Genomic DNA, 26,033 nt, shown 5'->3' with positions numbered 1-26,033 from the left:
CCCCCCCTCCGCCGCCCGAGGCAGGGCCAGAGCCCCGGCGCCTCGCCCGGGCCGCACTTACCCCACGGAGAGGGAGGGAGCCAGGCTCTTCAGCGCCGCCGGAGCTGCGGGAGGACACAGAGCGATCAGTGCAGGCCCCGGGCCCGCCCCCGCTGGGCCGCCCCCCGGCTCCCCCCGCGCCCCCCCGCGGGGCCGGCCCCACTCACCGGCGCGCAGGCCCAGGCGGGACAGCATCGTCGGCAGAGCTGCGGCGCGGCCCTCTCCGTCCCGGTGACCCCGGCGGCGGCGGCGGCAGCAAGATGGCGGCGGCGAAGGCAGCCTCGCGAGAGGAGCTTAGGAACGCCCCGCATCTCGCGAGCTGTGGGGGCGGGAGCGGTAACCGTGTCGCGAGAAGAATCGTAATCTCCCGTGATGGGGCGGAGGGCGGGGGTTCTGGGAAATCTCGCGAGAGGAGCGCCGGGGCGCCGGCAGGGGGCGTGGCCCAGTCGGGGTGTCCCGGGAGCAGCACGTGGAGGCTGCCGCTGTCCGTCTGCTCGTGCCGCGGGGGTGGGAGTCGCGCGCCGCCGCCATGCAAGAGCCGGAGCAGCCCGACGGGGGGGCCTCGGGCGACCCCGAGTGGAACATCCCGCCCAACGCGCCCGCCTGCATGGAGCGCCACCTGGACGGGGCCCACTACCGCCCAGGTACCCCAGCGACCCCTGCCCCCCCAGGGCACGTCCTTCCCATGCACCCTGCCCTGCGCCCCTGGAGCATTGTCCCACGCGGTGCCCCCGGGGCACCTCTTCTGTCCTGAGCCTGAACCCCACTCTGCTCCCCAGCCCTGACCACCCTGTGGCCCGTGCACGTCCTGTCCCAGGCCCACGTGAACTTCCCCGGGTGATCCCAAGCACTGCGTTCTGGGGGATCCCGAACATCATCCGTCCCTGGTGGGGGACAGTGCATCACAGCTACTGCCCAGTGATGCTCCCCATGCCACCTCCTGGGATACACTGCAGCCAAGTGTTACCCTCCTGAGAGTGAGCTTCTGAACAGTCTCACACCCAGAGAGAGAGCCCCTGGGTTGTCTATCCCTGTGCCTCTCTTGGGACCTTGCAGGGCTCTACAGTTTTCTTACACTTGCCTACAGTGCAACCACTGGGCATTGCTACCCCAGCCCCCCAACATCTGTTCATTCAGTGCAGGTTTCAAGGACACCATTCATACCCCCACAGAATTTAGAAATGGAATAGAAAAATCTACGCTCCTGAATGACACGGTTAAAGTGACCTATCCCCTAGTGTAGACAGTACTAGTTCAATGGGAGACGTCTCCCATTGACCTAGCTACCCCTTCTCTGGAAGCTGGAGTACCTACGCTAATGGGAGAAGCTCTCCTGTTGGTGTAGGTAGTGTCTTCGGTGACACGGTGCACCTGCAGCACTGTAGCATTTTAAGTGTAGATAAGCCCTTATTTAGCATGTGTTAGCTAAGTCAAATCAAAACTTTTAATCAGCCAAGATGATGCTTTAGTTATGTTAACCTAGATAACCTGAGTTCTGTATTGTGCTTTACGTATAGGCTCAGTATATCAGGAATTGTGGGATTTAACTCTCTCTCTTCTTTTTATCTCTTTTCCAGATGGAGCTCTTCTCCTGGGTGCTTCTAGCTTGAGTGGACGTTGCTGGGTGGGTTCCATTTGGGTATTTAAGGATCCAGAACGGGCCCCTAATGAAGGCTTTTGCTCTGCTGGGGTTCAGACGGAAGCAGGCGTAGCGGATCTGAAATGGGTAGCGGATAAAGGAATACTAGTGGCCTCAGATTCTGGTAAATTAAAATGGATTGAATTTTTGTAGCTCTGAAGTTTGTCTGTAATGTGTGAGCATGATCAGTAGTTGGCCTCCTGCAGATCAAGGGAGTTGTCTGGGATGCCATATGGAAGGAAGTGGACAACCTGAAGGGGACCAGCTCAGTGGTCCGTATTGAACAGAAATGGGAGTGTTTGTGGGATTAAAAACTTCTCATAATTTTTTTTTTTTTTTTTAAGCAAACATTGTGGGAATGCAGATTGGTCAACAACAATTTGTTCTTGTTTGAAATGGCAGGGGAACATGTAAAAAACAGATTTATGTGTACAGACCTACAATGCAAAATCAGATGTATTGCTGGATTCCAGCCCCTCACCCTGGGCTCTCAGCGGAGACCGTGACAATTCTGAACCTTTGTAAACAATGCCTGAGCACAGATTTGGAATTAAGACACCTGAAACATGTTCCTGGCCCAACTGTAAATCCATGGGCAAGCCATGTCACCGCTCTGTGCCAGTATTCCCATCTATAAAATAAGAATAACAATAGGGACTGTCTTGTTTGTTCTGTTTGTACAGCACCTAGCACTATGGGGTCCTGGGCCATGCCTGGGGCTCCTAAGTGCCATGAGTAATAATAATAATTTATCTCAGAGGGATGTTCCAGATTCTGTAGTTTAGGGTTTTCTGTGACACTCATCACCATAATATTGAAGCATTGTTAAGGTTTTTGATTGCATGTGTTGTAATGTGCTGTGAAAATAAAGACCATCGTGTAAATGCTACCTAATATTCTTTAATACGATCATGGTGGCATTTTTGAAAACTTTCTTGCACTTTGTCTCTGTTAATTGATTTGTCTATGGGGATATTTCCATTTAGATCCCATCTAGTTTGCCACAGGGCCCTTCTGGGTAATGAGTCCTCTTGGGAAGAGAGCATCTTCTCCCCCAGGCTTTTGTATTGTTTCTTGGTTGAACCCTCTCGATAAAATGGTTGGCTTTCCCCGTTTTCCTTTAGGTGCTGTGGAGCTCTGGGAGTTGGATGAGAACGAAACTCTAATAGTGAACAAGTTTTGTAAATATGAGCATGACGACATTGTGACAACAGTGAGCGTTTTCACTAACGCCACTCAGGCGGTTAGTGGCAGCAAAGACTTCTGGTTAGTTTCCTTTGCATTCCTGCTTCTCTCTCTTGTTTTGAGTGAATCATCCCTCGCTCTTCCTAACTGGTTGTGTTCTTACTTGTAGCGTGAAGGTTTGGGACATCCCACAGCAAACAGTGCTGCACTCTTACAGAGGTGAGTGCCAAATTGACTTACGGATTTTGCTTCTCCTATTCACTTCTAGGAGCTGCTTTGGGAGTCTGGACTTCAAATCCAGCTGTTCCTGATCTAATAAAACGCACACTGCTCTGCAGAGCTGATATATGCAGCATCCTGGCTGGTGACCACACCATAATCTTTGACCCAAGATTATTTACTTTGGATTTCTTGCCACTAACCCCAATTGTATTTATCCTGATTATAATGCATGATGCTCAACTTTCAAGGAAAAATGACAGTACAATATATTTCAAGTGGACAGTGTTTATGAAATTTATAAAGTTGTCTGTTTTGTGGGATTATCCGTAGGAGGTTTGTAGGCTTCTTAGAATTTTTCTAGCCCACATCTTTCCAGGGATGTGAGTCATTTCCCTCGCTCTCATTTCTTCCTCCAAACATCATATTGACAAGTGACAGTTCTCCTCTCCCCTCTCGGTGGATCCATTGTATGGTAATTGTGCTGGGCTGAAAATATTTCTCCCCTAGAATTTTATATTTATTACTTTCTAAATCAAGTTTTTGTGAATTTAGAGCTGATGGAAGATGGTGGTGTAACATCCCTCCTAGTCACAGCCCAGGTAGAGGCAGTGCAAGTGAGCCACCCAGTGCCCCTCTTTGGCTAGGTGTTGCATCCAGCCTTGATCCACATTCCCAACCTTTCAGTAGCTTTATCCTTTTTTTCTTTTGATAGCTCATTCCAGCCCAGTGACATGTGTGGCCTCTTGTCCTGGTAAGGATACCATGTTCCTGTCCTGTGCTGAGGTAAAACTAACTCTGTCTCCAAATCTCTATGGTATAAATCTGATTTGGCCTGTGAACTCTGCAGTTAAAACATGTATTTACGTTTTCAATAAGTAGCACGTGTTTTTTGTCATTTTGAAGCATTCCAGTTTGGCACATTCATGGTCCATAACTTACAATGATAATTTGTATTGACTACATTGAAATATGCTGTTGGCTAGCTCTGTAGTTGTTAAGGTTCAGTCTGTATTGAGGGTATATCTACCCCAGTTTAAACTCTTATTGCAGATCACAGCACCAGAGTAATGCAGAGGTTGCACTGGTCTGAAATCAGGGTAGGCTGCATTGGTGCACTACATCTATACTGGGAGTGTACACTCGTGTAGCTACTGTGATACAAATAATCTCAGCTTAGAGCGACCTTAAACCTGGGGTGTGGGAGGGAAAAGATGGACTTATAATTAAAGGATGGGAAGTCACTATACAATTGCAAAATATATTTATGAAAATATACATAATAAACTCTGCTTTTAGCAGTTGTCACAATTTGAAAGAAAACTCTCTTATATGAAATCATCTGAATCAAAATATTTATGTATGTTATCGGAGTATTGTGATTCAAATACACAATATTGCCTCTAACTGATAATACTTAGCAGTTACACAGCAGTACTTACCCTTTGAAATGCTATATAAACACTCTGGTGTGGTAGGTAAGTGTGACTGTCCCCATTGTAGAGAAGGGGAACTAAAAGCACAGAGTGAATTATCTAAGCCCATGGAGAGAGTGAATGGGAGAACAGAGATTACTACTCCTGATTCCCAGTCCAAAGCTTAATTCATTGATGTGATATGTGGAGGCACAGAGTTCATAAAACCTCTTCTCTTTTTTTTTTTTTTTTTTCCTTTTCCCCTCCATTAACTTTGAATGTATAGGATGACAGAATTTTACTGTGGGATACCAGATGCCCCAAACCAGCTACTCGAATTGGTAAGTCTGTGGATATACAATACATGGAATTTTCTGGGGGAGAGGGGGAGGAGATAAACTTGCAATGTTTCATTCATTAAGTTTGTATTGTTCTACCACATAGAATTTATCTCAGCCAATGATAGTGCTAGGATGAAAGCACAAAGAAACCAGTCATAAAATAACATCACATAAGTACAACAACAAGTTTAAAAAAAAAAAAAAAATCTTAGCCAATTGGCAACTGAGGGTGCTAAAATAACATGGGAATATCTGAGCTCACAGTTCTCGTCACACTCACCATCGTTTCTTTCTTGACAGTTTGCAGTGCCTCTGCTTACCTCCCTACCTCAGTTATGTGGCATCCAGAGCAAAGTGACACATTTGTTTTGGGTAAGGAGCTATCTTACTATTAACTGATTGTCATTATCCAGATTACACATTGTGACTGAATGCTCTTTGTTCTCTGTTTGATTTTCCCTAATAATCCCGTTCTCCTTTGTTCTTTTAAAGGTGATGAAAATGGGACAGTTGCTCTTGTAGACACGAAGAACCCAGACTCCGCTCTAAGTTCAGCTGTGCACTCCCAAACCATCACTGGGTTTGCATTTTCTACACACAGGTACTGATGTTATGGTGGAATGAGGCAGTTTAGATGCTGATAGATAGACCTTGTTGGTTCTCAGAACTAAAGCAATTGGAAGTACTCTTGGCCACAGCCTTTTGTAATAGGGAATGTGTAAGGTTGATTTGAAGTGCACAGGAATTGGTGTCCCATGTATGTGTAAAGTCCATTCACCTTGCTGCTCTGTCTACTGTCTTTCCAAATCTCTGTGTATATATTGCACCCTAACAATTCTGTCCTGTTCTTTAAAAAAAAAAAAAAAAAAAAAGAAAAAACCCTCTGAACCAAGAACCACGTGGGGAAAGATGTTCATGCCGCTCTGCACTAAGAATGGGGCTAGCAGTGTATATTTGACTCCAGAGTGATGTGGAAGTGCATGTTAGTAACACTTAGGCCACTTTGAATCATCTTGTACCTTCATTTCTTTTCCTTTATGCAGTAACAGAATGTTGCCTGTTAATACTGATTGACATCTATAAGATATTCATAGAATATTAAACTATTGGTCAAAGAAACTTGCGCAGATATGGGTTATGATATTGCCTGGTAGTCTTTGTTCACTTCATTAAGAAGCATATGTTGTTTACTTTCGAGCTTTCAGGTATATATAGTAGTTTTAACATCAGTCTTTCTTTTACCCTCCAGTTCGCCCCTTCTGGCTTCAATTAGTGAAGACTGCTCGGTAGCTGTTCTTGACTCTAGCCTTTCAGAGGTGTAAGTACTAACTCCAATTAATACTTGGTGCATTTTGAAATTTTAGTCATTAAATGATCGGTAAGTGCATTTTATATGCAAAAGAGGTCAGTTTTTTTGTTTTCTTTTTGTAGTACTGCAGAAATGGATCAAATGCACTCTCACATATTTATAGGAATGGACTTGGCTGGGGGAAATAACAAAGCAACGCTAGAGCCTTTTTTGAACTTGAACGCCTGTTTGGGGATCAGGAAGGGGGTAGATGATAAAGAAGCTTATAGCATATTAATCAGCAGGATTTAGTTACTGAACACTGCCTGGCTGTGTGTGTGTTGGGATTTTCCAGGAATGACAATGCAGCTAAGTAGTAGTTCGTAATGTAAAGTAACGCGGTGGGGCCATTCAAATATTTTATCTGTCTAATCCCGTTTTACGTCTTCTGCTTTTCCCAGTTTCAGAAGTCGCTCTCATCGAGACTTTGTGAGAGGCCTATCGTGGTCTCCCTTGAACAAGGCCTTGCTCTCTACAGTTGGATGGGACCATCAAGTTTTACACCACACAGTTCCAACACAGACTACTGAAGCTGCTGGGAGCAACAGTGTACATGACTAGTTTTATAAACTCACTGGTCCAGATTTATCCCCGGTATAACTCCACATGTTATGCACCAGGGATGTATATGGCCCATTGCCTGTCTCAGAACTTATGGCTTGCAACCAAGAAGGCAGGTCCTGTAGCAACTTTGCATTAGGCACAAGCTAATTACAAAAACAGCCCCTTGATGTAGAGTCCAGATTCACCTGTGATAAAGCTTTAACATGTTGCACCAGAGAATGCTGATTTCAGGCACAAGGAATTGCAGGGAAGTGGACAATTAGGTAAAAAATAAATAAATAAAAACCATAAAGGGTTTGGCTTTTATTCTTCTTGGCATATCAGACCACTTACAGAAGTAGCAGAATAGAATTCTCCTGCCCGTTAAAAAGTTTGGCAGTCTTGTGGGGGCCTTGCCTGAGTTGGGATTATGGAACAGTGAGATTAAGAGCAATGTAAATTAACCCTGACAGATGAACAGGAAACCTTGGTTCAATATTTATAGCACAGAAAGGCTCCACCATTACTGTCATTCATGCAACCTCCGGTGCAGTTAGGGATGCTCTATCTTCCCTCTGAGTGTGTGAATCCCATACGCAGGCACAGAATCTGCTAGTCTGTACTTCTGTCCTGTGAATGGACATCTGAACGTTCAGATAGTCAATAAGAGAGAAGATGGAGATCTGTGCTGTTCAGCAGGAATGCCAAGCGCAGCTCCCACAGTGTCCAGTGCAGCCTTTGAGTGCTTTCATGGTGAAGTATTATCTAGGGAGAACTATGATCTGGGCTCTCCAGGATGTGTGTCTGCGTCAAAGATGTTTGTAGTTTAGTTGGCTGCATTATATTTGACACTAAGGGCATGTCTACACCCTCCGGAGCGATCAATCCAGCAGGGGTTGATTTATCGCGTCTAGTGAAGACGCGATAAATCAACCACCGAGCGCTCTCCCCTAGACTCCAGTACTCCACCAGGGCGAGAAGCGTAGGCGGAGTCGACAGGGGAGCGTCAGCCGTTGACTTAGCGCAGTGAAGACACCGCGGTAAGTAGATCTAAATACATCGACTTGAGCTACGTTATTCACATAGCTGAAGTTGTGTAACTTAGATCGATTTTCCCCTCTTCCTACTCCCAGTGTAGGCCAGGCCTCAGTGGAGCCCTGAAGCCACAGCAAGTTACCACTGGGGCTTTCCCAGGGTCAAAACTTCAGCTTCCTTGCTTTGCAGATACTTCACTTAAAGGGTTGAAGAGATGAAGAAAGCTGAGGGGAAGAGGCCAGCTTGGAGTCAGAGTGAAGATTCTGAAAGCTCAAATTACTTGTTTCTCTTTTGAAAGTCACTAACCAGCTGCTGCCGGTAGCTTTTCATAAAAGGGTGACTTCTGTTGTACTACTTATGTTAAGTGGCTTTTTGTGCTGGAGAGCGGGGCATACGTCCCAAATTCCTAGTATTGGCTTTGCTTGTCCTTTTAGTATTTTTGTAACTTATTGCATAACATTTTTAAAACCTGGCTGTTTCCCATAAACTACAGTATGGTTTTGAAAAACTCCACTGCTGCGTGTGTTGCCAGCTGCTGTTTGGATATTTTGTTCACCATATGGTTCCTGCCCCCACCTATTCCTCTCCACAATTTAAACAGGCCATCTATTATGAGGCAAATAGACAGAAAGTACCTGATTGGAAGCCACTTCCCTTCTTCTTAGTCTGTAACATGCTGTTCTGTATGAGCCAAGAAAGCAAAATGAAGGATAATGTTAACATCATCTGATCTCCTATACAGATTATATCATAGCAGACCCAAATTGTGCAGTGCCCACAGTTAATTTGCAGGCAGGTAGATAAGTTTCCCTGTGTATTTTTTTTTTTTCATTTGTTCATTTAAAACTAACTTGGCTCTCGTGAATTCCAACATAGTTAAATGTTTCACAGAGAACACATGCTGATCCGGTTCAGTGCAGTGTATTCAAAAGTGAAAGTTATAAAAGCAGACACCTTTCTTAAGAGCTATTTTAAAATAAAAGAAGAGAAAAAACCTTGTACTTATTATCATGGACCTCTGTGATACTGTAGTGAGAATGGAAACAAGTTTTGTGCTGTTTACATGTGAAATGGGTGGATGTCTTTGAAAAATGGAAGGCAGCTTTTAATAAATCATAGTTTTAATTTCTAAATGGGTACAGATTCACTGGGACACTTTCTTCAAAGACTTGCATTATTTATCTTGCATTCGCTTCAAAGAGTAAACCTGGAGCCTATAACTTGCATAGAGGGACATGCAATATATTTGTCTTTTGGTCCTGGATGTGAATTGCAGAACCTTTTTCTTGGTAGAGGCCTGATCCAGCAAAGTACTCCTCAGGAAAGCATGTAAAAACATGGAAGCTACCACTGAGGTCAGTTATCCTCAGGAAGGATAAAATTCATCCCTGTGCAAAGTGGCCAACATATACGGCCTTACGCATTACTGGCCCCCTGAACAGGAGTGAATTTAACCTTAAGTGAGGCAGACTCTCTTTACTGCGAAGATATATTTGTTGTCTCCAGTTCCCCTCAGCCCAGAATCCATGACAAGCTGCTATAATCCTATGGTATTTTTTAATGAGTTTCCACTTAAGACCGCTCTCAAATTTTGCAGTGGGATTGGCACAGCTGTTCAGTATCACATTTCTCTGCCCATGAACACTAATCTCCAAAATGTCAAAACCAAATGCTGAAACTAATGGAGTCTGTAACTCCCATGGCATAAGTGAAACTACTCGCAATGAAAAGGTGGGTGATGCTGAGCTCAGGCTCAGTGGGGCTGGGTGTGTGTCCGAAGACCCCTAAGACTCTACTGGTTTTATAAAATTGTATGTTGTCAGATCAGTATTCAGTGCTTCTGTTAATGTGCCATAGCGCACAAACGCTTTGCTCTTCCCCTTCAAACTTTTTAATAGTTTATTCTGAATGCTAAGCTTCCCTGCCTCCTACCACATGGGGGCAGCAGCTATCTATTTCTGATTGGGTTACCTAATGAGGAGCTTTTGATTTCATAGTTGAGAGCAGCATGAAAGAATCTTGTTTCTCTGAAAGTTGAGCTGTTTCTTTTAGGTAAATGAGTATCTGCGAGGATCATTATGCATTAAACCGGTAGGGTCTTCTCCATCAGGATATTTCAGCATAATGGGAAATGAGACATTGCAGTTGGAAAAAGCCATTATCTAGCTAGTTTAACAAAGTTGTACATAGTCTTCTATACCCAGGATTGCTCTGCTTTCATATTACGATTTCTGACAGTTGAATATAAACCCTCACTTTCTTTGAGGATAGAAATATCTCATCTTTCAGCCCATATTTTTTTATTATTTATACTGTGGAAGTATCTAAATGGCTCAATTAAAATCTAAGCCTCATTGTGCTGGTGGAGGAATACATACTTTCCACCCTAAGGAGATTACATTCTGTGGCCTTAGGGATGCATGTGTTGCATGCAATAGAGTGTCTGCTCATTGATAACTGAACTGGTAACTTAATTGGTTAACAGAAATCTTAGTGCTATAGAATATGAAACAATAAGTTATGTTGATAACTCAGTTGCATAGTGTTAAAATGTACAGAGGTATGTTTGTTTATATAGTGCTTTGGGTAATGCTAAGTGCTATATAGGTGCTTAACTAAATTATTTAGGAACAGATGGAACATACAATGGTATTTTTGTCATCTCTAAAATGGCTTTTTATCTAACTTGCTTATTGTGCCCCTGTAATTTAGGGGACTGGCAGGGTGTGTGTGTGTGAGAGAGAGAGGCAATTCACTTGCATATCCCTTGATGCTAATATTTTGCAAGTATTGCCAAAGCACGGCTATCAGATCTGGATATAGATCAAGACAGGAGCTGTGCAAGGTGATTTAATGCTCACCTTTGTACTCTGATCTTGCTTTTTGTAGTTACAGCTACTTGAATTTACGTCCGCTGCAGAGGACCCATTTTTAAATGTTAGAGCTCAGAACATTCATTTGTCCATAATGGGTAAATGTATAATTCTAGAAAGGATTGAGTTTATTCCTCATACAAAAGAGGTTGAATCCCTGCTTTAAGTGCAAAACTTGACTCTGCCTTATCTGGAGTTTTGACTAATGCCTCCCTAATAACTGTTTAGTGCCTAGTTCCCATTGAAGATAAAGGGAATTCAGTATGCATAGCAGCTGCAGAATCTGGCCCCAGCTAACTTAAATTAAGTCTGTAAGCCCTGTTTTAGTTGTTATAAACCACTGTTTGCCTTTGGAGAACCAGTGGATCCTGCAGAAAAAATGGAAGAATGAATAATTTAATTATCCATTTACATCTGTTCCTTTTCTACAGGGCTAGTTTTTTATATGGAGCATTCGGCTCCCATTTAGGCACCTAGAAAGAATGGTGTTGGCAGCGTTCTGAGCTCTGGGAAGATGCAATCACTTATTTTGGTGCTCTAATAGCAGATGAGCTCTCTTGAAAAAGCTGACCTGGAATGCCAGGCTCGTGTAAGAACTAACTTACCTGCAGTGGGCTGCATAGATTGTGTAAAGAAAAAGCTTAGTGTGTGTCAGAGGAGACTTGTGTTAAACAAGTTCACCCACCCTCTGCCTACAGTGGTCTCGGCCAGAGAGCTTCCACTGTGTTTTGTTTTTAACTGATACAGCTGTTAACTTTAATAATTTAAACGGGAATCTTTATCTCCAGAGGTGCTGGTATTTTTGGCCCTGGAGTGAAATCTGGCATGTAGGTCCGTTCTTGATGGCTTTGGAGACAAGCATACCTGGTTCAGTTATGGATGAGCCGTTTTGTTTGGAGGGTGGTGGTTTGACTTTTGGTTTCTATTCTGACTCATGTGTACTTCTGCCTCTGCAGTTAGTTCTTTGCCAAATGTTGAATGAGTGTTTCTTCAGTAAATATCTTTCTAAATGAAGGGAGCAGCAAACAAGTTCTTCCCTGCTCACATTCCATTAACCCATTTTGCACAAAGATGTCATTGGCTATTAGTATCCATCTTTCAACCAGTTTTACAAAGTTTATGCATCTGAGCTTCTAAATCAGACATCATTTCTTATAGTAAATACAATCTAGGAGCCCTACTCATGGACCAGGACCCTATGGTGCTAGATTCTGTACAAATACAGAACAAAGAGAGCCCCAAAGAACTAAATAATAACAGCCTACGGTAGCTATATGCTATCTACACTGTACTTAAGGGAACAAGCTTAAAACTTATTTTTCTGCACAGCAACAGACTTCTCAATAATCTGAAGTAAGTCTGCTGAAGGGATCTAAGGAAATTCACACTGATGTAACTGACTGATGTAAACTGCAACATTTTACATCAGTGTATGGGATCTGCTTTAGGGATTTGCACCAGTGTGTTTACAGCTACAGCCATCTGTATGTGTGAGCTTCCTTAACATAGGCAGGGCCTTAGAAGCAGTTTAAAAAAGGGGGGGTGGGGAGGGGCACGGACCATAAACCCCAATTTACGTAGAAGCCATGTGTAAAAAGGGCTGTGGAAAGTTAGATTCATTGATGTCTCCACTATTAGACTCATTCGCACACTGAGCTTAGTTTTTGGTGTGCCTCCCAAGTTGAATATTCATTTAGGATTTTTTTTATATATGTGTGTGTGTGTGTATATATATATATATAAAAATATTCTGCACTTCCCCAGTAAAGAGTCCAGGTCTGTAACCAGAGCTGAATGAAAGAAATGCAAATGTGTATTTAATGTGGAGGAGTGGAAAGAGGGAGGCTATGTTTAAAACAAGCCTCAGTCTTTTCTCTTCTCATTGTAGTGTGAGTAATGCAAGCATTTTCCATTTTAAAAGACACGCGTGTTAGGACTTGCAAATGCATATGTGAGTTTCAGTGCTAGTGAAAGAAGCTGGACTGACAGCTCTAAAGACTAGAGTCCTATGATTCTATAGAACAAGGGTGGTATAGAGTATAAATAAGCTTCCCTGCCCAGATGTTCTAGCCAGAACTAGAGAGGAGGCCTATAGAAGGGCAAAGGCAGTTCACTGTTTATACCCATTCAGTCCTTGGATTCTCTAGTGCCCCTGCTACAGAGGACAGTACCAACTGCAGTGGTGTTTTGTTATGGACAGTCAGCTGGACTGATCCATAGACAGATGGTGGTAATTATACAGAGAGGCTGAATTTCAGTTACCTAGAAATGAAAGGCTCTTTTGTCCTTTACCAATGGCAGGAGACAGGCAATCTCTACCACCCTCCTTTTTTCTCCTTAAATCTTAAAGGAGAGGGAGATTATGCTTTTGCACCAGATGTATCGGGAGCAGATTGTCTCCAAAACAACATTTGGATAACCGAATAAGTCAAACAAGGTTTTATTTAATTCGACAACCAAACATAACCCAGCCCTTTCAAGCAAAAACAAAAAAGTGAAACATTTAATGAGAGAGAGATTGCACAGTGTGTGACATTTTAATACAGTCTATAAATAAAAGCTTGTTATACATTTTACAAGCAAAAATCAGTTCTACTACCTCCAGTGTAGCTTATGTGTAAACTACTCATTTGCTGGGAATAACTACAGTTCTGATAAATGAGTGACCAAGTTTTCATTAAAGTTAAAGCAAATTGTTTAAAAATACTAGAAGGTTTTAAACATCAGGTTAATATGGACTATAAACCACTTATTCATTTTGGAAGCGATCTATATCCGTGATTTATATACAGTGACCAAGTAGAACATATATAACCATTAATTCATCTGGGTGATTTTATATTAAAAAAGCAAACAGACTGAACACCATTATTGAATGTAGAAAGTTGGTGAAAATTGCCAAATTAAGAGCCCTGGAATTAAAATAAAGTCCTGGGTTGATCTACAGCACAGTGCAAACTACACATGCTGTCCTGTTAAAGTGCTTCCATCTTGACCTGGAGGCACCTCAGTCCTTCCCTAAAAGTCTCTCTTCATTGCCCATCTGGGTTTTGCCCCCTGCCAATAACTTGGATGGTGATTTTTTTGCAATGTGGTAGCTCTCTGGGACCAGTCCACTGGGAACCAGTCCAAGCACCAAACTGAAGCTCTCCTTGTAGTCTACAGAGTTTTGCCATTGAATTCAGAGGGAGCAGGCATTCAGGAAGTAGAATATAAATCACACTACCCTCCCTACCCACATTTATAATAGTGAACACAAAAACCCACTTGAATTAACACTGGCTTGAATTAACCACCACAGACACCATCTTATTGTTCTCCAAGAAACTGTTTCATCTATTTATAAGGGTAGGTGCCCATATTAAATTAAAATGGAAGTTGTTTTTCTAGTCCACAAAATAAACTAATCTGTTTTATCAATATGAACAATGTAACTATTTAATTTATCATATACCAAATTTTTGATGGAAGTAAAACCTTCCCAGACTACATAAAATACCAATACAAATTCATGTATCCAGTGGGACTGCGTGAAATACAAGCAACAAAATTCAAATGTGTCAAAAAAAACAATATTTCAGATTTTGTGTTTTCGTAATAGCAGGCTAATTTTACAGGGTTTTGCTTGGAAAAACCAAAACCCAAAACAACCTAGGCCCATTCCTTAGTGAAAATGGATCATTTATGAGCAAAGCTTCAATTTCCCAAGCTTGTTTTTGAACAGTTTTGACAGGAAAGTTGGCATTCACAATTTCAGGTTATTAGAAATCAATGCCAGAATCTTAGTTTGCAAAAAGTTACATTAAGCGGCAAAATCATGCCTGTGTGAAACTGAAAATGGTGAAAAAAAGTGCATTGCTTTACTCACAGATGTAATCCCATAAACTTCCACAAGAACTAGGTACAATATAAAAGTTGCATGTGTTCTTAAGTATTTGCAGGATTGGAACGCTAGTTCTTTTGGCAACAACTTACACTATAGAGGAAATTATTGCTTCAGTGCCCATTCATTTTATTTTTAAACACCACACTGGCATTTCAGGTGTTAGTTATTGCATACCCCCTGGAGTAAGTTTATTTGGAATTGTGTGTCATATGTGTATGAGGGGAATTGAATTTCAGCCATTCCACTCATCATATTTGCATTCTCATTGTATTTGTAGCAAAGTAGAAGTCCAGAATACTTAAATTTATATCCACTATATGGGACAACTGTGGAATAAGGCCAGACGTTAAGTCATTAGTATAATGAATTACAAATAATGGTACACTTACTATCAATTTACAACATGACATTCATACCCAAAAACACTTGTTTTAAAAAATTGCATAGTGTCAGCCAAAGTTTTTCACTTAATGGTAAGAGTCCAACAGCAAAAATAAAAACCTTTTACATATACACACACACCACATGGGAAAAGCTTCAGTGAACTAAAAAGGTATTGCATATTAGTGAAAATAAAAAGTGCTTTAAATAAAAAACGACTAGTGTCTCAAAGTGCTTTTTGTTTGATGTCCATAACTAGAAAATGTTCTACATGTTTTTACATTTTTTACAGTCATTTTAATTGAGTTTATTTTGATGCATACTAGATTTTTGTTTTGTTTATGTATCTTTTACCAACTAAATTAGCTCACCAAACGTTGGTTATGTAAAATGAGATATCCCCGTGTGTGTGTTATATATATAGGGAGAGAGAGACTCAAGTCCCCTGTTTACCTACAGTTACTTTCATGGCTCCCATCTCATTTGGATAACCTTTGTTTGACTGTAATTCAGACAGATATTTGAACTGGAAGACAGCAGACACAGTGCAGCATCCTTGCCTGATGTGATGGTAAGAGTGCATCCATAATACATTTACAGAAATAGATAAAAACAGACAATGCTATAAACCACTAATATTTTACTAATGGCACACTACAAAAGACAGTGTGTCAGCTACTTAAGGACTATATTAAAAATTAGCTGACCCCAAAGTAGGCTAAAACTAAAACCACATCCTTTATGAGACATGAATGTATAGGAAACAAGTTGCTTAACTGTTTGGAATGGGGCATTTAAAGGGGCATTCTTCTGAGGGACAAGAGAACTGTAAAACTCTACACAGTTTGTAAGTCACAGTGATGTCCATTAGTATGGACAGAATTTAAGGACAATTATCACTTAGTGTCTTCCATCTCCAAAGCACTTTACAAACCTGAACCAGTTAATCTTCTCAGCACTCCTCTGAGGCAGGGGGTCATTAGCATTAGCACCATTTATAAAAGAGCTAAATGAAGACAAGACATTAAGGCCCAAATTTTCAGTAGTGGCTTTTAAACGTGCACACCTCCATTTCTGGCTGCTCAGTGAGAGCACAAAGGTGATTTTTTCCAGAGATGCTGAAGCACCTACAGCTCCCATGGACCTCAGGGGTCAAGACAGGCCCTCAAAAATCAAAAGCCACTTTTGAAAACATGCAGCTAATTGGCTTGCCCAAGGCTAATGAGTGAGTCTGTGACAGAGCTAGGATTAGCTTCAAGGAGTTCCAGATCCTCCATTCCCTGCTCTGATCACATCTCTCACTGTTCTGTTAAAACTCCCTATTTCTACATCCTGTTTTTAGCATATTTGGATTCAGACACCTTCCCCTTGTCATGCAGGTTCCCAGTGGAGTTTTTCCCCCCTTCCAAATAAATTGCATTTAAAGTAGGTTTAAAACTGAATTTAACCAAAGAAAATCACTAACGAGTAATTTTGTATCACGTGCTTTTAAACGGCATGTTCTTTCTTTTACATTTTAAAAGTCCTAATAGGCTAGAGCATTTACCTAATGGTCCTGTGGGGGAGAGAGAAGGCATTCCCCCAAGACAACAGTGCAGCAACTGGGCCTCTCCAGTAACGACTCTCCATATCTGTTTTTTTGAGAAGGGTTTTAGTGTCACCCTCGCCACCAATAATTTGCATGCAGTGCATTTACAGGATACTCTGGGAGCCATAGCAGACCCTTATGCTCCTACAGAACCACTCCTGGATAGACTTCATCATTAATGACACGTCAAGGTCCATCCTGCGTCACACCACGTTGGAACAGGCTTGTGGGGTTTATGTAACTGGAGACCGCAAAGCAGCCTCCTGAACCAACTTATCGATGGCTACCTTGGTACGTGTAGGAAATCGGCTGCCGTGTCCCAGGCCTGACTGTGAAGGTGTTCACAGGAGAACTGTACTGTGGGTTGCCCTGGGTAGGCCTGAAGGAGGAAACAAAGGAGGAAGTCATCAAAAGCCATGGAAGCCATTTATAAAACAAAGCAGCAAGGCATCCAAGAGGGGTAGGGGCAAGCATAACTGTGTTCCCGTAGTTATATTTTATCCTGCACCCAGGGAGAGCAAGCTGTAGTTCTCTCCAGTGCCTGTTGCCATAGTATCCAACAGCCCAACTCTGAAGACACGCATGCAGGGACAGATATGGCTGGAATTGCCCGAGCCAAACTACTCTGCCATCTGCATGGCCCATACCAGTGGGCACACTGTGCCTTTAAATGTGCACCATTCTTTTATCAACAAGACGTACCTACAGCGCCCCAGGCAAAGGAATCCCTCTGCTCATATTTTAAATCTGCTTCAAAACACGCTCTAATTAAAACCGATTCAGGAGCACGCTCCTTGGGAAGAATATGTCACATGGAGGGGACACACCTCTCCCTGCTTTGCCAGCAGAAGGGTCTCAGGATTCCGGGAAGAAGCGAGGATAAGGCTTGTTCATAGTGCTCTTTCTGGCTTGTATCTGTATTGCGGCGCCGCCCAGATGCCCCAATCATGATTGAGACCCTGTTACTAGTAGGCATAGTGCAAACGTGGAGCAAGACATGGTCCTGTTCCCTGCCTGGCCTGCCCTTCAAAGAGACTGCTTTAATTTGGGGATATTTTCCCCTTAAGCAAACCCTCCACACCCTCCAGAACAAGTTATCATTAGAGATGGCTGTGCATGGAACCAGACAGTGCCTGAGTCAGAGGGAAAACCAACTGAAAGTCAGGCCTAGGACTGAGGTGGAAGGAAGAATCAGGTCTTGGGTTTGAGTTAGAGAGAGCACCAAAGAGGTTCTCAAAAGACGTCAGTTGCACCCGAGCCAGTACTGGGGGAGAAGCCTCTTCCTCTCTTGGATGTGACCCAGAATGAGAACCACAGATATGGGTTCAGACCTGGGGATTCAAATCGGACACCCCTCCAGCCCCCCCATTCCAAGGGGTTCCAGCATCAGCCCACATCCTCGCAATAAGTGGAACGTACCTACTGGTTGCTGCTGCACTGGCGACAGAGTAGTCCCCATTCTGCCCTTTATACTTGGCGTTGTTCATGGTGTTGCTACAAGACATGGTTTTCCCAGGGGGCTCCAGTGACATCCGCCTGCCCTGCGTGCTGCTGGAGGCACTCCTGTGGGTGGAGCTGACCCGGCGCATCCCCTCTGCAGCCTGGGAGCCATACCCCACCATGTTGTGGCCATAGGTCACAGGTGTGCTAACGTTCCTGGAGGATGTGGATGTTCTCGTGTAGGACCTATCGGGTTCAGACACGTACAGGCGCTTCTTGATCAGCGGGCGGCTGTCTGCGCTGTAGACAGGAGGGCCAGTGGAGTAACTGCCACCTGGGTAATGTTGACTGAAGCCGCTATTCCTCGTACCGCTGTCTGGGGCCATTTTGGAGGGCAGGACGTAACTGTTGCCATAGCCGTAGCTTGGACGTCGGATATTCTGCTGCCTTTCCCAGGGTTGGCTGTAATCTGGGAAACTGCGGTCTCTGCGGCTCTCTGCCACGTTTGAAGAAGCTTCCTCGACCCTGTTGGTGTCATTGCTGAACTCTGGTGGTGGTGGGATGATCTCGAAGTCAAGCTTCTCTCCATTTTCTTCCTCCTCCTTGGGCAAGGAGCTAGGAGATGAAGAGACAGCGTACAGGGGGGCGTCAGGTTTGGGGGGCAGGTCTTGTGGTCTCAAGTGTCTGGACTCCAAGAGGCCTTGAACTAAACTGGAGGCACCAAACCTGTCTGGCTTGGAAAGGCGCTGGGACTCCCCAGCGCTAGTTTTCTGCATGCTCTGGCTTTGCTCAGAAGTGCTGGAGAACGACAGTGGTTTGAAGGCTCTCTGTCCTGGTTCCGAGAAGCCCAGTGCCTTGCCTTCAGGTGTGACCATCCTGTCATGCTGCTTTCCCTCCAAAAGAGCAGGTGACTCCTTCGGCGGGGACTTTGGTACCACCACAAAGGAGTAGGGCTTGGACTCACTGTAGTAGAAGTTGGTCGAGCCAGTTTCTGATTGGCTGCTGCTGCCACTGCTGAGTTTCTCGGATAGCTTAACGGGGGGCTTTTTGGACAAATAACTGTTCTGGCGGGAGGCAGATTGCCTGCCTCTTTGGGCCCGCTGTTTTGCAGCCAGGAGGAGAGCCATTGGAGAGCCTTTCTCCACCTTTTCTCCTGTGACTGGGTGGATCAGGGCATCGTCATCCTCCTGGTCTGCATTCATGGAGGAGGAGGATGGCTGTGAAGGCACCAGTGGCTTCTCAGCAGAGCACAGGATTGTGCCTCTTTCTGCATCATGTTTGTTTATTCTGACTGGCCCCTCCTCCACAGTTTGGGACGGGGTCAGAGAGGATAGACTGTCTGTGGAGCTGGTCTTGGCCCGATGGGTCTTGTATTGGACGAGAGAAAAGTCTGTGTATGGCCCAGAGGTTTGTGTGGGAGAGGTAGCCTCTATAGAAGAGGGTGAAGAGGAGGCTAGAACAAAGAGTTGGTCCTTTGGTTTCTGAGGTGGGTCTGGAGACTTCCGAACATTTTCAGATGGCGGGTATCCTGGAACAGGGTTTAAGTTCTCCAAAGTTTTATTACTGGTGAGGGCACTGGGAGTCTTACGATCCTCCTGTGTCTTCTCAACTTCCACTGAAGCTGCTGTGGGTGGGAGCTGATTGGCAACAGGTTTTGGCAGCCTGGAGTCACCAGAATTTGTCTGGCTGCTACCAGAATTCAGGGTAACTCTGTTTGTGCCTGGACTGTGTCTGTGATTTGTAAGTCCTATTGGTGGTTGACCTTCCTTTGTTGGGGAGAGTAGTGCTTCCAGCTCGTTCCTGAATTTCATAACACTGTTTGCTTGTGTGTTGGTGGGTTTATTGACTGGAGCAGAGAAAACCGAGGAGGAGTTCTCTTTTGCAGTGAGTGAATTAGTAGGTATCTTCTCTTTCCTCTCACTTCCCCCCCCTGCTGGTAACTGTGGGTCCTTCAAAGTAGGTTTAGCTTGTTTTGACCCAACAGAGCTAAACCTATCATTGCTAGCATGGTCAGTAATACTATTGGTAGGTCTGGCAGTTATGGGTTTATCCAGCTGTCTCTCCTCCCTTTTCGAAGAAGAGGACAGCAGAACTGACAGTTCTTGCTTCAGCCTATTTAGATTACTGGGTTCCTTCCAGTCATCATCAGATGATGTGTAGTCTGGGGAGGGCACGTCCAGTTCCTCCTCTGCAGTAGGAAGCTCAGATTTTGGACCTACGTCCTTTTCAGCTTTCTCCAGCGGGACCTTTGCTGCCTCTGACAATGAGGATCGATAACTATTAAAATTAGTCCCTTTGCCAGAGTCTGACCCTGGTCTTGGGCTCGCGGGTTCTGTGATTTGTCTGACGGGCTTTGTTACTATCTGCCTATCCAAGGTAGATTTCTGCTCAGCTTCTCCAGCTAAGTGCACCTTTGCTGCAGGTCTTATGGTAAAGCTCGGCGGAAGGGGAGGGCGGGTGTGAGGCTGTCTGGAAATAGGCCCATCTTCCTCACCGGAATCTTTTTCTTCCATGGAAATGGATGAACTTCTCACCGGGGCAGCGGGAGGTACTTTTAATGATCTGGGGAAAGTTAGGTGAGGTTCTGGGGTGGACTTGGTCAGCGACTCTGCTTTCTGGTGAGAGGCTGGTGGAGTGGTGACAGCGAGAGAGGAGACGCTGGCATTTTCCCTGGCGTCTGTCTGCCTCATGTTCAGAACTGTTTCTGATTTCCACTTGGAGACGCCGTTCAACATAGGAGTATGAAGTGTGGGAGGCGCTGGAGGGGGCAGAGGCGGCGCTGGGGGCACCACAAAAGCGAGTGGAGGTGCTGGAGGAATGAAATCTGGAGGGGACAGCGGGCTGGGAGAAGATACGGTTGAAGACGAAAGCAGAGGCGGAACCATGGATCGCGGAGATGCTGCCGTTGGAGGTAGTGGTGGCGGCAGCGGCGGTGGAGGTGGAGGTGCCGTGCATGGTGGAGGTAGTGGTATTTCCATTGGTGGGGGTGGGGGTGCCATGGAGGGTGGAGGTGGGGGTGGGGCCATCGGAGGCGGTGGAGGAATATCATTGTCCAGATAGTCCCTCTCGAAAGCCTTTGGCCGCAGGTCTCCAACTGAATTGTACAGTCTGTAGTTTCCATTGATTTGGGGCCTAAGGCCTATGGGAAAGAATATTGGTATTAAACACATTGCACATTGGCAAGGTCCATACAGAGAACATTTCCAGCAAAACTGTTCTTCTAAGAAGAGCCAAGTGTCACACAACCAGCTGGAAGCATTTCATTTCAAACAACCTGATTAAAAATGATTTTAGCAGCAACACAGCCATTGCAACTCACTCCTTAATAGCGCGCTTGCGTTCAATACATCTTTAGGAGATGCTCAGAATAAGGGCCTGATTTTGCAACTAAAATCCCAGGGGCAGACCCTAATGAAGTCAAACTCCTGTTGACTTCACTGGCAGTTGAAGGCACCTCCTTAGGTGGCCTGGATAATACCTGTAAACCTTTCAGCCCAGGTGGAATGAGTCATCTGAAGAGCCTAGTTCATAATTATTCTAACATAAGAGTTATATCTCACCACTAAGAAAAAAATGGATTGAGCCTTTTCTTAAAAACAAGTTGAGGTTAATAGACAAGAGAAGGTCTCTTGGCTTCTTTCTGCACTGGGAGATCCTGCAATGTATTTTGTGCTCGTTTGGTCATGAAAATTAGGGAGGAATTAATAAAAAAAAAAGAAAAGACAGTGTAGACTTCTATCAGATACTTCCATAACTTATGGAATTTTGATTGGGGTTCACGAGTTTTAAGTTAGCGATTGCTACTAACTTATTTTGTATTGTACTCTCCCTCGGTGTGTCTCTATCTTTTCTGATGCACTGATTTGCATATAAAATATATGAAACCAGATAAACTGGGTCCACAAAGGAAACAACTAGAATGAGATTGTTTCAGGACTCCCAAGACATTATGTAATACTTGGCAGAAAAGCATATTCAGTCTCCTGACTTCTTATTATCACAGTCACTATCTAGAGTCAAGACAAAATTTAGTTACCTCCTATGCTTCCTACTGAATAAGGGAACAAATTAAGCAACCAAATTTCCATGTCAACAATGGAATAACTTTAGATATGTTTAAAAAACTCTTGATAGTTGCCATGGTTGCATCACAGAAAAAACTAACCCAACGTGCTTTGCAGGTGTTGGCTTCATCTGATGGCAGCATCTCGTAACTGTGTTTCAGTCCTTTTCCCTAAGGACACTTGGAATCCTCCTCAAGTCAGCCAGCAACTGAAAACTTATTCAGTTTGTGTGGAAACACAGGAGGCCAGATCCTGACGCCTTGGTATATTGTCTTCAGCCAAACTAGTTGCATGATTAAGGAACGGTGACGGCAACATAAGCAGATCTGTGCATTAAAGCCATTTTAAAGACTTTGAATACCTCAGCAGAGAGGACACCTTACCTAGAGATGCTTTTTCTTCAAAGCCCTCCGGCACACAAGGGGTTGGCACAGCCACTCCATGTGTCTCCTGGGTGTTCTGAAAGGGTTTAATAAGTGGATGGTAAGAAAACTCACAACTGTATATACACAACACTTAGAACAAAGGGGTCCTGATTCATGCCATTCACCGCGCCATCGCTGGTAAGTAGTATAATGGCTAATGAGGGTCTGGCTGGAGAATCTTGCCTACGTGCTCGGGGTTCTACTGATCGCCATATTTGGGGTCGGGAAGGAATTTTCCCCCAGGGTAGATTGGCAGAGGCCCTGGTGGTTTTTCGCCTTCCTCCGCAGCATGGGGCAGGGATCGCTAGCTGGAGGATTCTCTGCTAATTGAAGTCTCTAAACCACAGGATTTGGGGACTTCAACAGCAGAGTCAAGGGAAAGGGTTGGGACGGCTTTGTGGCCTGCATCATGCAGGAGGTCAGACTAGATGATCATGATGGTCCCTTCTGACCTTAAAGTCTATGAGTCTATGACTGGGGCTCCAAGGCTCAACAACAATACAAATAAATAATAAATAATAAAAACACCTCAAATACCATGTGTATAAAGTGCTGAGCATGAGTTTTACCCATGTTAGGTCATCTGAATCTCAACTTTCATGTATATATGTTCATAGGCCTTCTGGTTGTGAAGAAAAGCTTGAAAACATGACTTGACTGTAACCAGTGCAGACATGTCTGCCTGCACGTGCAGACAACCTCCCACCGGGGAAGGAACATCAGCTATTGTCAGAGAGCTACCACCATTGATGCACCCGCTGCTGGCATGGTGGCCTTGGGAAGCACACCTGTTGGGAATGGACTTGGCACTCCAGATTGCCTTATTCCATCTCTACTGGACAGGGCAGGGCAGGGGTGAAGATAGTCTCCACCAAGCATTGGCAGTTGCTCACCAAAGTTCACGCGCAGAGGACACTAACTCACTGAAGAAATGGCATGAATTCTGTGGAGGGGCTGTGGCATTCAGCACAGCCTAACAAGTTAAGTGCCACTGACACTGCCCTCCACCTCGCGACCCTCATGAGTTTGCATTCTTCTCCCTAGTTAGCACCGAGGACTCACTGTGAAACCCAGCTGAAATTGCTGAGTCAACTCTTTTTGCATCCGCACTGCAAATTCGGAAGCATTTTGATGCGCAAGCAAAACAGGAACTGGCCCATATGCCCAAATCTTGGTGACCCTGATGAGCTTCAGTCTTGTGGAGCTATCTGAAGCCAGGGCCATTTCAGGTCATTTGGGTGCAAAAATTTTATTCAGCTCCAGTTCATGCCATTTTTTCGAGAAGCGGCCTCATTCATGGCACTTTCAACTAGGCTGAAATGCTGAACAAGGGCCTCCTGTGCCTCCCAAACACAAACTGCCCAACCTGCCCCTCCAGTGACTCAATGTGACGATCATTCAGCAAAAGCGTTTAAAGTTTTTGCTGCTCGCTAAACATACACTAATGCATTAAAATTACAGACCAAGCCCTGTCTGGACTGGAACTCTGTAATTCCTGGACCAACGCTTTACTCAGCAGTTTTGAGCCTCGGCTGCACCTTCTCGAGACTTCATTATAGACATTCCAGGCTCAATTCCTTCTTCGCCTGGCACCGTGTGCAGTCACCTACACCTTGTGCAAAGTGCTACCAAATCAGAACAGCGGTGTTAGACACCCACTTTGCTGTGACTGCACAAAGTGCTGGACAAGGCTGAATTGGGCCATCCTGTACAGAGAAATTTATACCAGTCAGATGGTTCCTGTAACAGGAGTGCTCTTTATTGATAGCAAACATACATTGTTAACAGATAAAGAGCCAGCAGCTAGAGCTTAAGAACAGATAGCACAGTTCCTGGGTTTTGTAGGACCCATAAAATGTGGTGTTGTGCACTGCCAACGGCTTCTTCTAGGCAGCTCTTTACAATCCTTTGTGCAAAGAGAATTTTGCCCTAAGAGCAGTTTCCACCATTGCACAGCGTGGCTGCGTCTCCTATACAAACCCCTGGATAATGCTGTAGCCAGTGCCCTTTGCCTTTCTTTGGGCAATATTGTTACTTTTGCAAGAGATTGCAGTAGGGTTCCAAGGTCCCACTGGCCAAAGTTTCAGTTTAACACATAATCTACTCCACCATCATAAACACGTTGAGAGTCTAGATTAACTGGCTGTAAAGGCACTGGGTGTAAAAAGAAAGCAGTGTGGGATAATTCAGGAACACAGGAATTTCCAGAGCAGTGGCACATCTAGCCCAGTCTGTTGTCTCCGACAGCGGCCAGCACCAGCTGCTTCAGAGGGACCCCGTGGTAGGCAGTTATGGAATAACCTGCCCATGGGGAACGCTTCCTCCTGACCCCCAATAGTTAGAGGTTGGCTTGTGCCCTGCAGCAGGAGGGTTTGCATTTCTCACTGCAGCCACTGTGGCTGCATGCAGCCATCAGGGGATTTTTCTGCAACCACAACAGTCTCTTGGGCTGAGATGGGGCTGGGGGCGGGGGCACGGTGGCAAAGCAGCGACCCCTCCCAGTAGCGTCCAGCTGTTGCTCCTGGCTGCCATGTTGGCACCACCAGTTGGGGGGCTGGGGGGAAATCAGCACCTTGCACCACGCAGCCTCTTGGGGGCTCTGGGCAGCACCTTCGCAGACACATCGGGCCCAGTGTGTGTGCGCTCAGCAGGCTTCAGGGTTCAGCCCCTGGGCTTTGAGCCCAGTGCGGCGGGGTTTGGGCTTGGAAAAATTGTCAGAGCGGCCACCAGCAAGGGTTAGTGGCCACACCCTGAGCCAGCAAAAAAAATTGTTCTAAGAACCACATACCCTATTAGAGGGAAAAAGAAACATTGCAATTGTTTGGGTTGTGTTTTCCGCACCACCTGATAATTATACAGCCAATACATGTTACTAAAAATAGCTTCCTTCCTGGATTGTACACAGATCCAGAACATTGCTGGCTGTAGGTTGAAACGTGACCATTGTCCTGCAATTTCACACACACCTTCAGACACTTGAATGCTTAGGATTCTCAACCCCACCCACTCGGAGTGTTGCTGATCTGTATCAAGGATGGGGTTTTTGCAAAAGCTGCCTTGGCCTGGATTCATGAATTCCAGGCTGGCTGCTTTTTACATTAATGCTGCCAGGAAAGGGGGTCCATTGAGGACTATAATATTGCCCAACTCACCAGAGTGCTATTAAGCGGTCTCACTCAGGGGTTGAATTTTATGTCCCAGAGAGATCACACTCAGCAGCAGCAGGTAGGATAGGAAGGAACGGCTGACTTGTTAAAACACTCCCTTTCAGACTGTGTTGGGAGCAGCGTGGCTGGGCTCCAGAAGAAGCAGTGATCAGAAGTGGCAGAGAAACCCGAGAGGATCTCCCAGAGAGAAGAATATAAACCCACCCCCACGCTCACCCAGAGTTTCCTGTCAATTCTTGACAAAATGGAAAATGCAGATGTTCCCTCGCTGTGTGCTTTACGGAGTCCCAGTCACAGCCTTCAGTGCCTGCCCTAAACTGATCATGACACAGTCAGGAGACCATCCGCCTCAGCCCCAAAATGTATGTCAATATTCAATTGACCAGGCACATTAACAGTGGTGAACAGGTTGGCTACTTTTAAGGCATCAGGTATCAACGTCTGT

At 44.7% G+C, this 26,033-nt stretch overlaps 3 protein-coding genes across 3 annotated transcripts in view; 1 reads left to right on the top strand and 2 right to left on the bottom strand.

The window, feature by feature from the left end:
• The window catches only part of ATP5PB (ATP synthase peripheral stalk-membrane subunit b), an 8,591-nt gene extending 8,230 nt beyond the window's left edge, over positions 1-361 (bottom strand). Inside the window, exons 1-2 of the mRNA XM_034770586.1 lie at positions 207-361; positions 62-104 (exon numbers count right to left, since the gene is read on the bottom strand). Coding sequence (XP_034626477.1) covers positions 62-104; positions 207-234 — 71 coding nt within the window. The 5' untranslated portion in view covers positions 235-361. The remainder of the gene's footprint in view (positions 1-61; positions 105-206) is intronic.
• A 97-nt stretch (positions 362-458) lies between these two features.
• Positions 459-7,042, top strand: WDR77 (WD repeat domain 77). Its single transcript, XM_034770585.1, has 10 exons — positions 459-683; positions 1,617-1,802; positions 2,803-2,944; positions 3,033-3,082; positions 3,798-3,868; positions 4,784-4,838; positions 5,139-5,210; positions 5,331-5,439; positions 6,088-6,156; positions 6,588-7,042. Exons 1-10 carry the CDS (start codon positions 569-571, stop codon positions 6,745-6,747), a joined length of 1,029 nt encoding a protein of 342 aa, XP_034626476.1. The 5' UTR covers positions 459-568; the 3' UTR covers positions 6,748-7,042.
• A 6,028-nt stretch (positions 7,043-13,070) lies between these two features.
• The window catches only part of C4H6orf132 (chromosome 4 C6orf132 homolog), a 30,392-nt gene continuing 17,429 nt past the window's right edge, over positions 13,071-26,033 (bottom strand). The window contains exons 3-5 of the mRNA XM_034770583.1: positions 22,380-22,455; positions 17,912-21,071; positions 13,071-16,871 (exon numbers count right to left, since the gene is read on the bottom strand). Coding sequence (XP_034626474.1) covers positions 16,766-16,871; positions 17,912-21,071; positions 22,380-22,455 — 3,342 coding nt within the window. The 3' untranslated portion in view covers positions 13,071-16,765. The remainder of the gene's footprint in view (positions 16,872-17,911; positions 21,072-22,379; positions 22,456-26,033) is intronic.

Source organism: Trachemys scripta, chromosome 4 (assembly GCF_013100865.1).
Source record: "Trachemys scripta elegans isolate TJP31775 chromosome 4, CAS_Tse_1.0, whole genome shotgun sequence".
NCBI classification, from domain to species: domain Eukaryota; kingdom Metazoa; phylum Chordata; order Testudines; family Emydidae; genus Trachemys; species Trachemys scripta.
This window is presented reverse-complemented; position numbering and strand designations above follow the sequence as displayed.

Bases quoted from the DNA above. Each gene is read 5' to 3' on its own strand.
- WDR77 (XM_034770585.1), top strand. From the start codon at position 569: ATGCAAGAGCCGGAGCAGCCCGACGGGGGGGCCTCGGGCGACCCCGAG. The intron at 3,869-4,783 runs GTAAAACTAACT...TTGAATGTATAG, and splicing joins TGTTCCTGTCCTGTGCTGAG to GATGACAGAATTTTACTGTG. The intron at 4,839-5,138 runs GTAAGTCTGTGG...CTTTCTTGACAG, and splicing joins CAAACCAGCTACTCGAATTG to TTTGCAGTGCCTCTGCTTAC.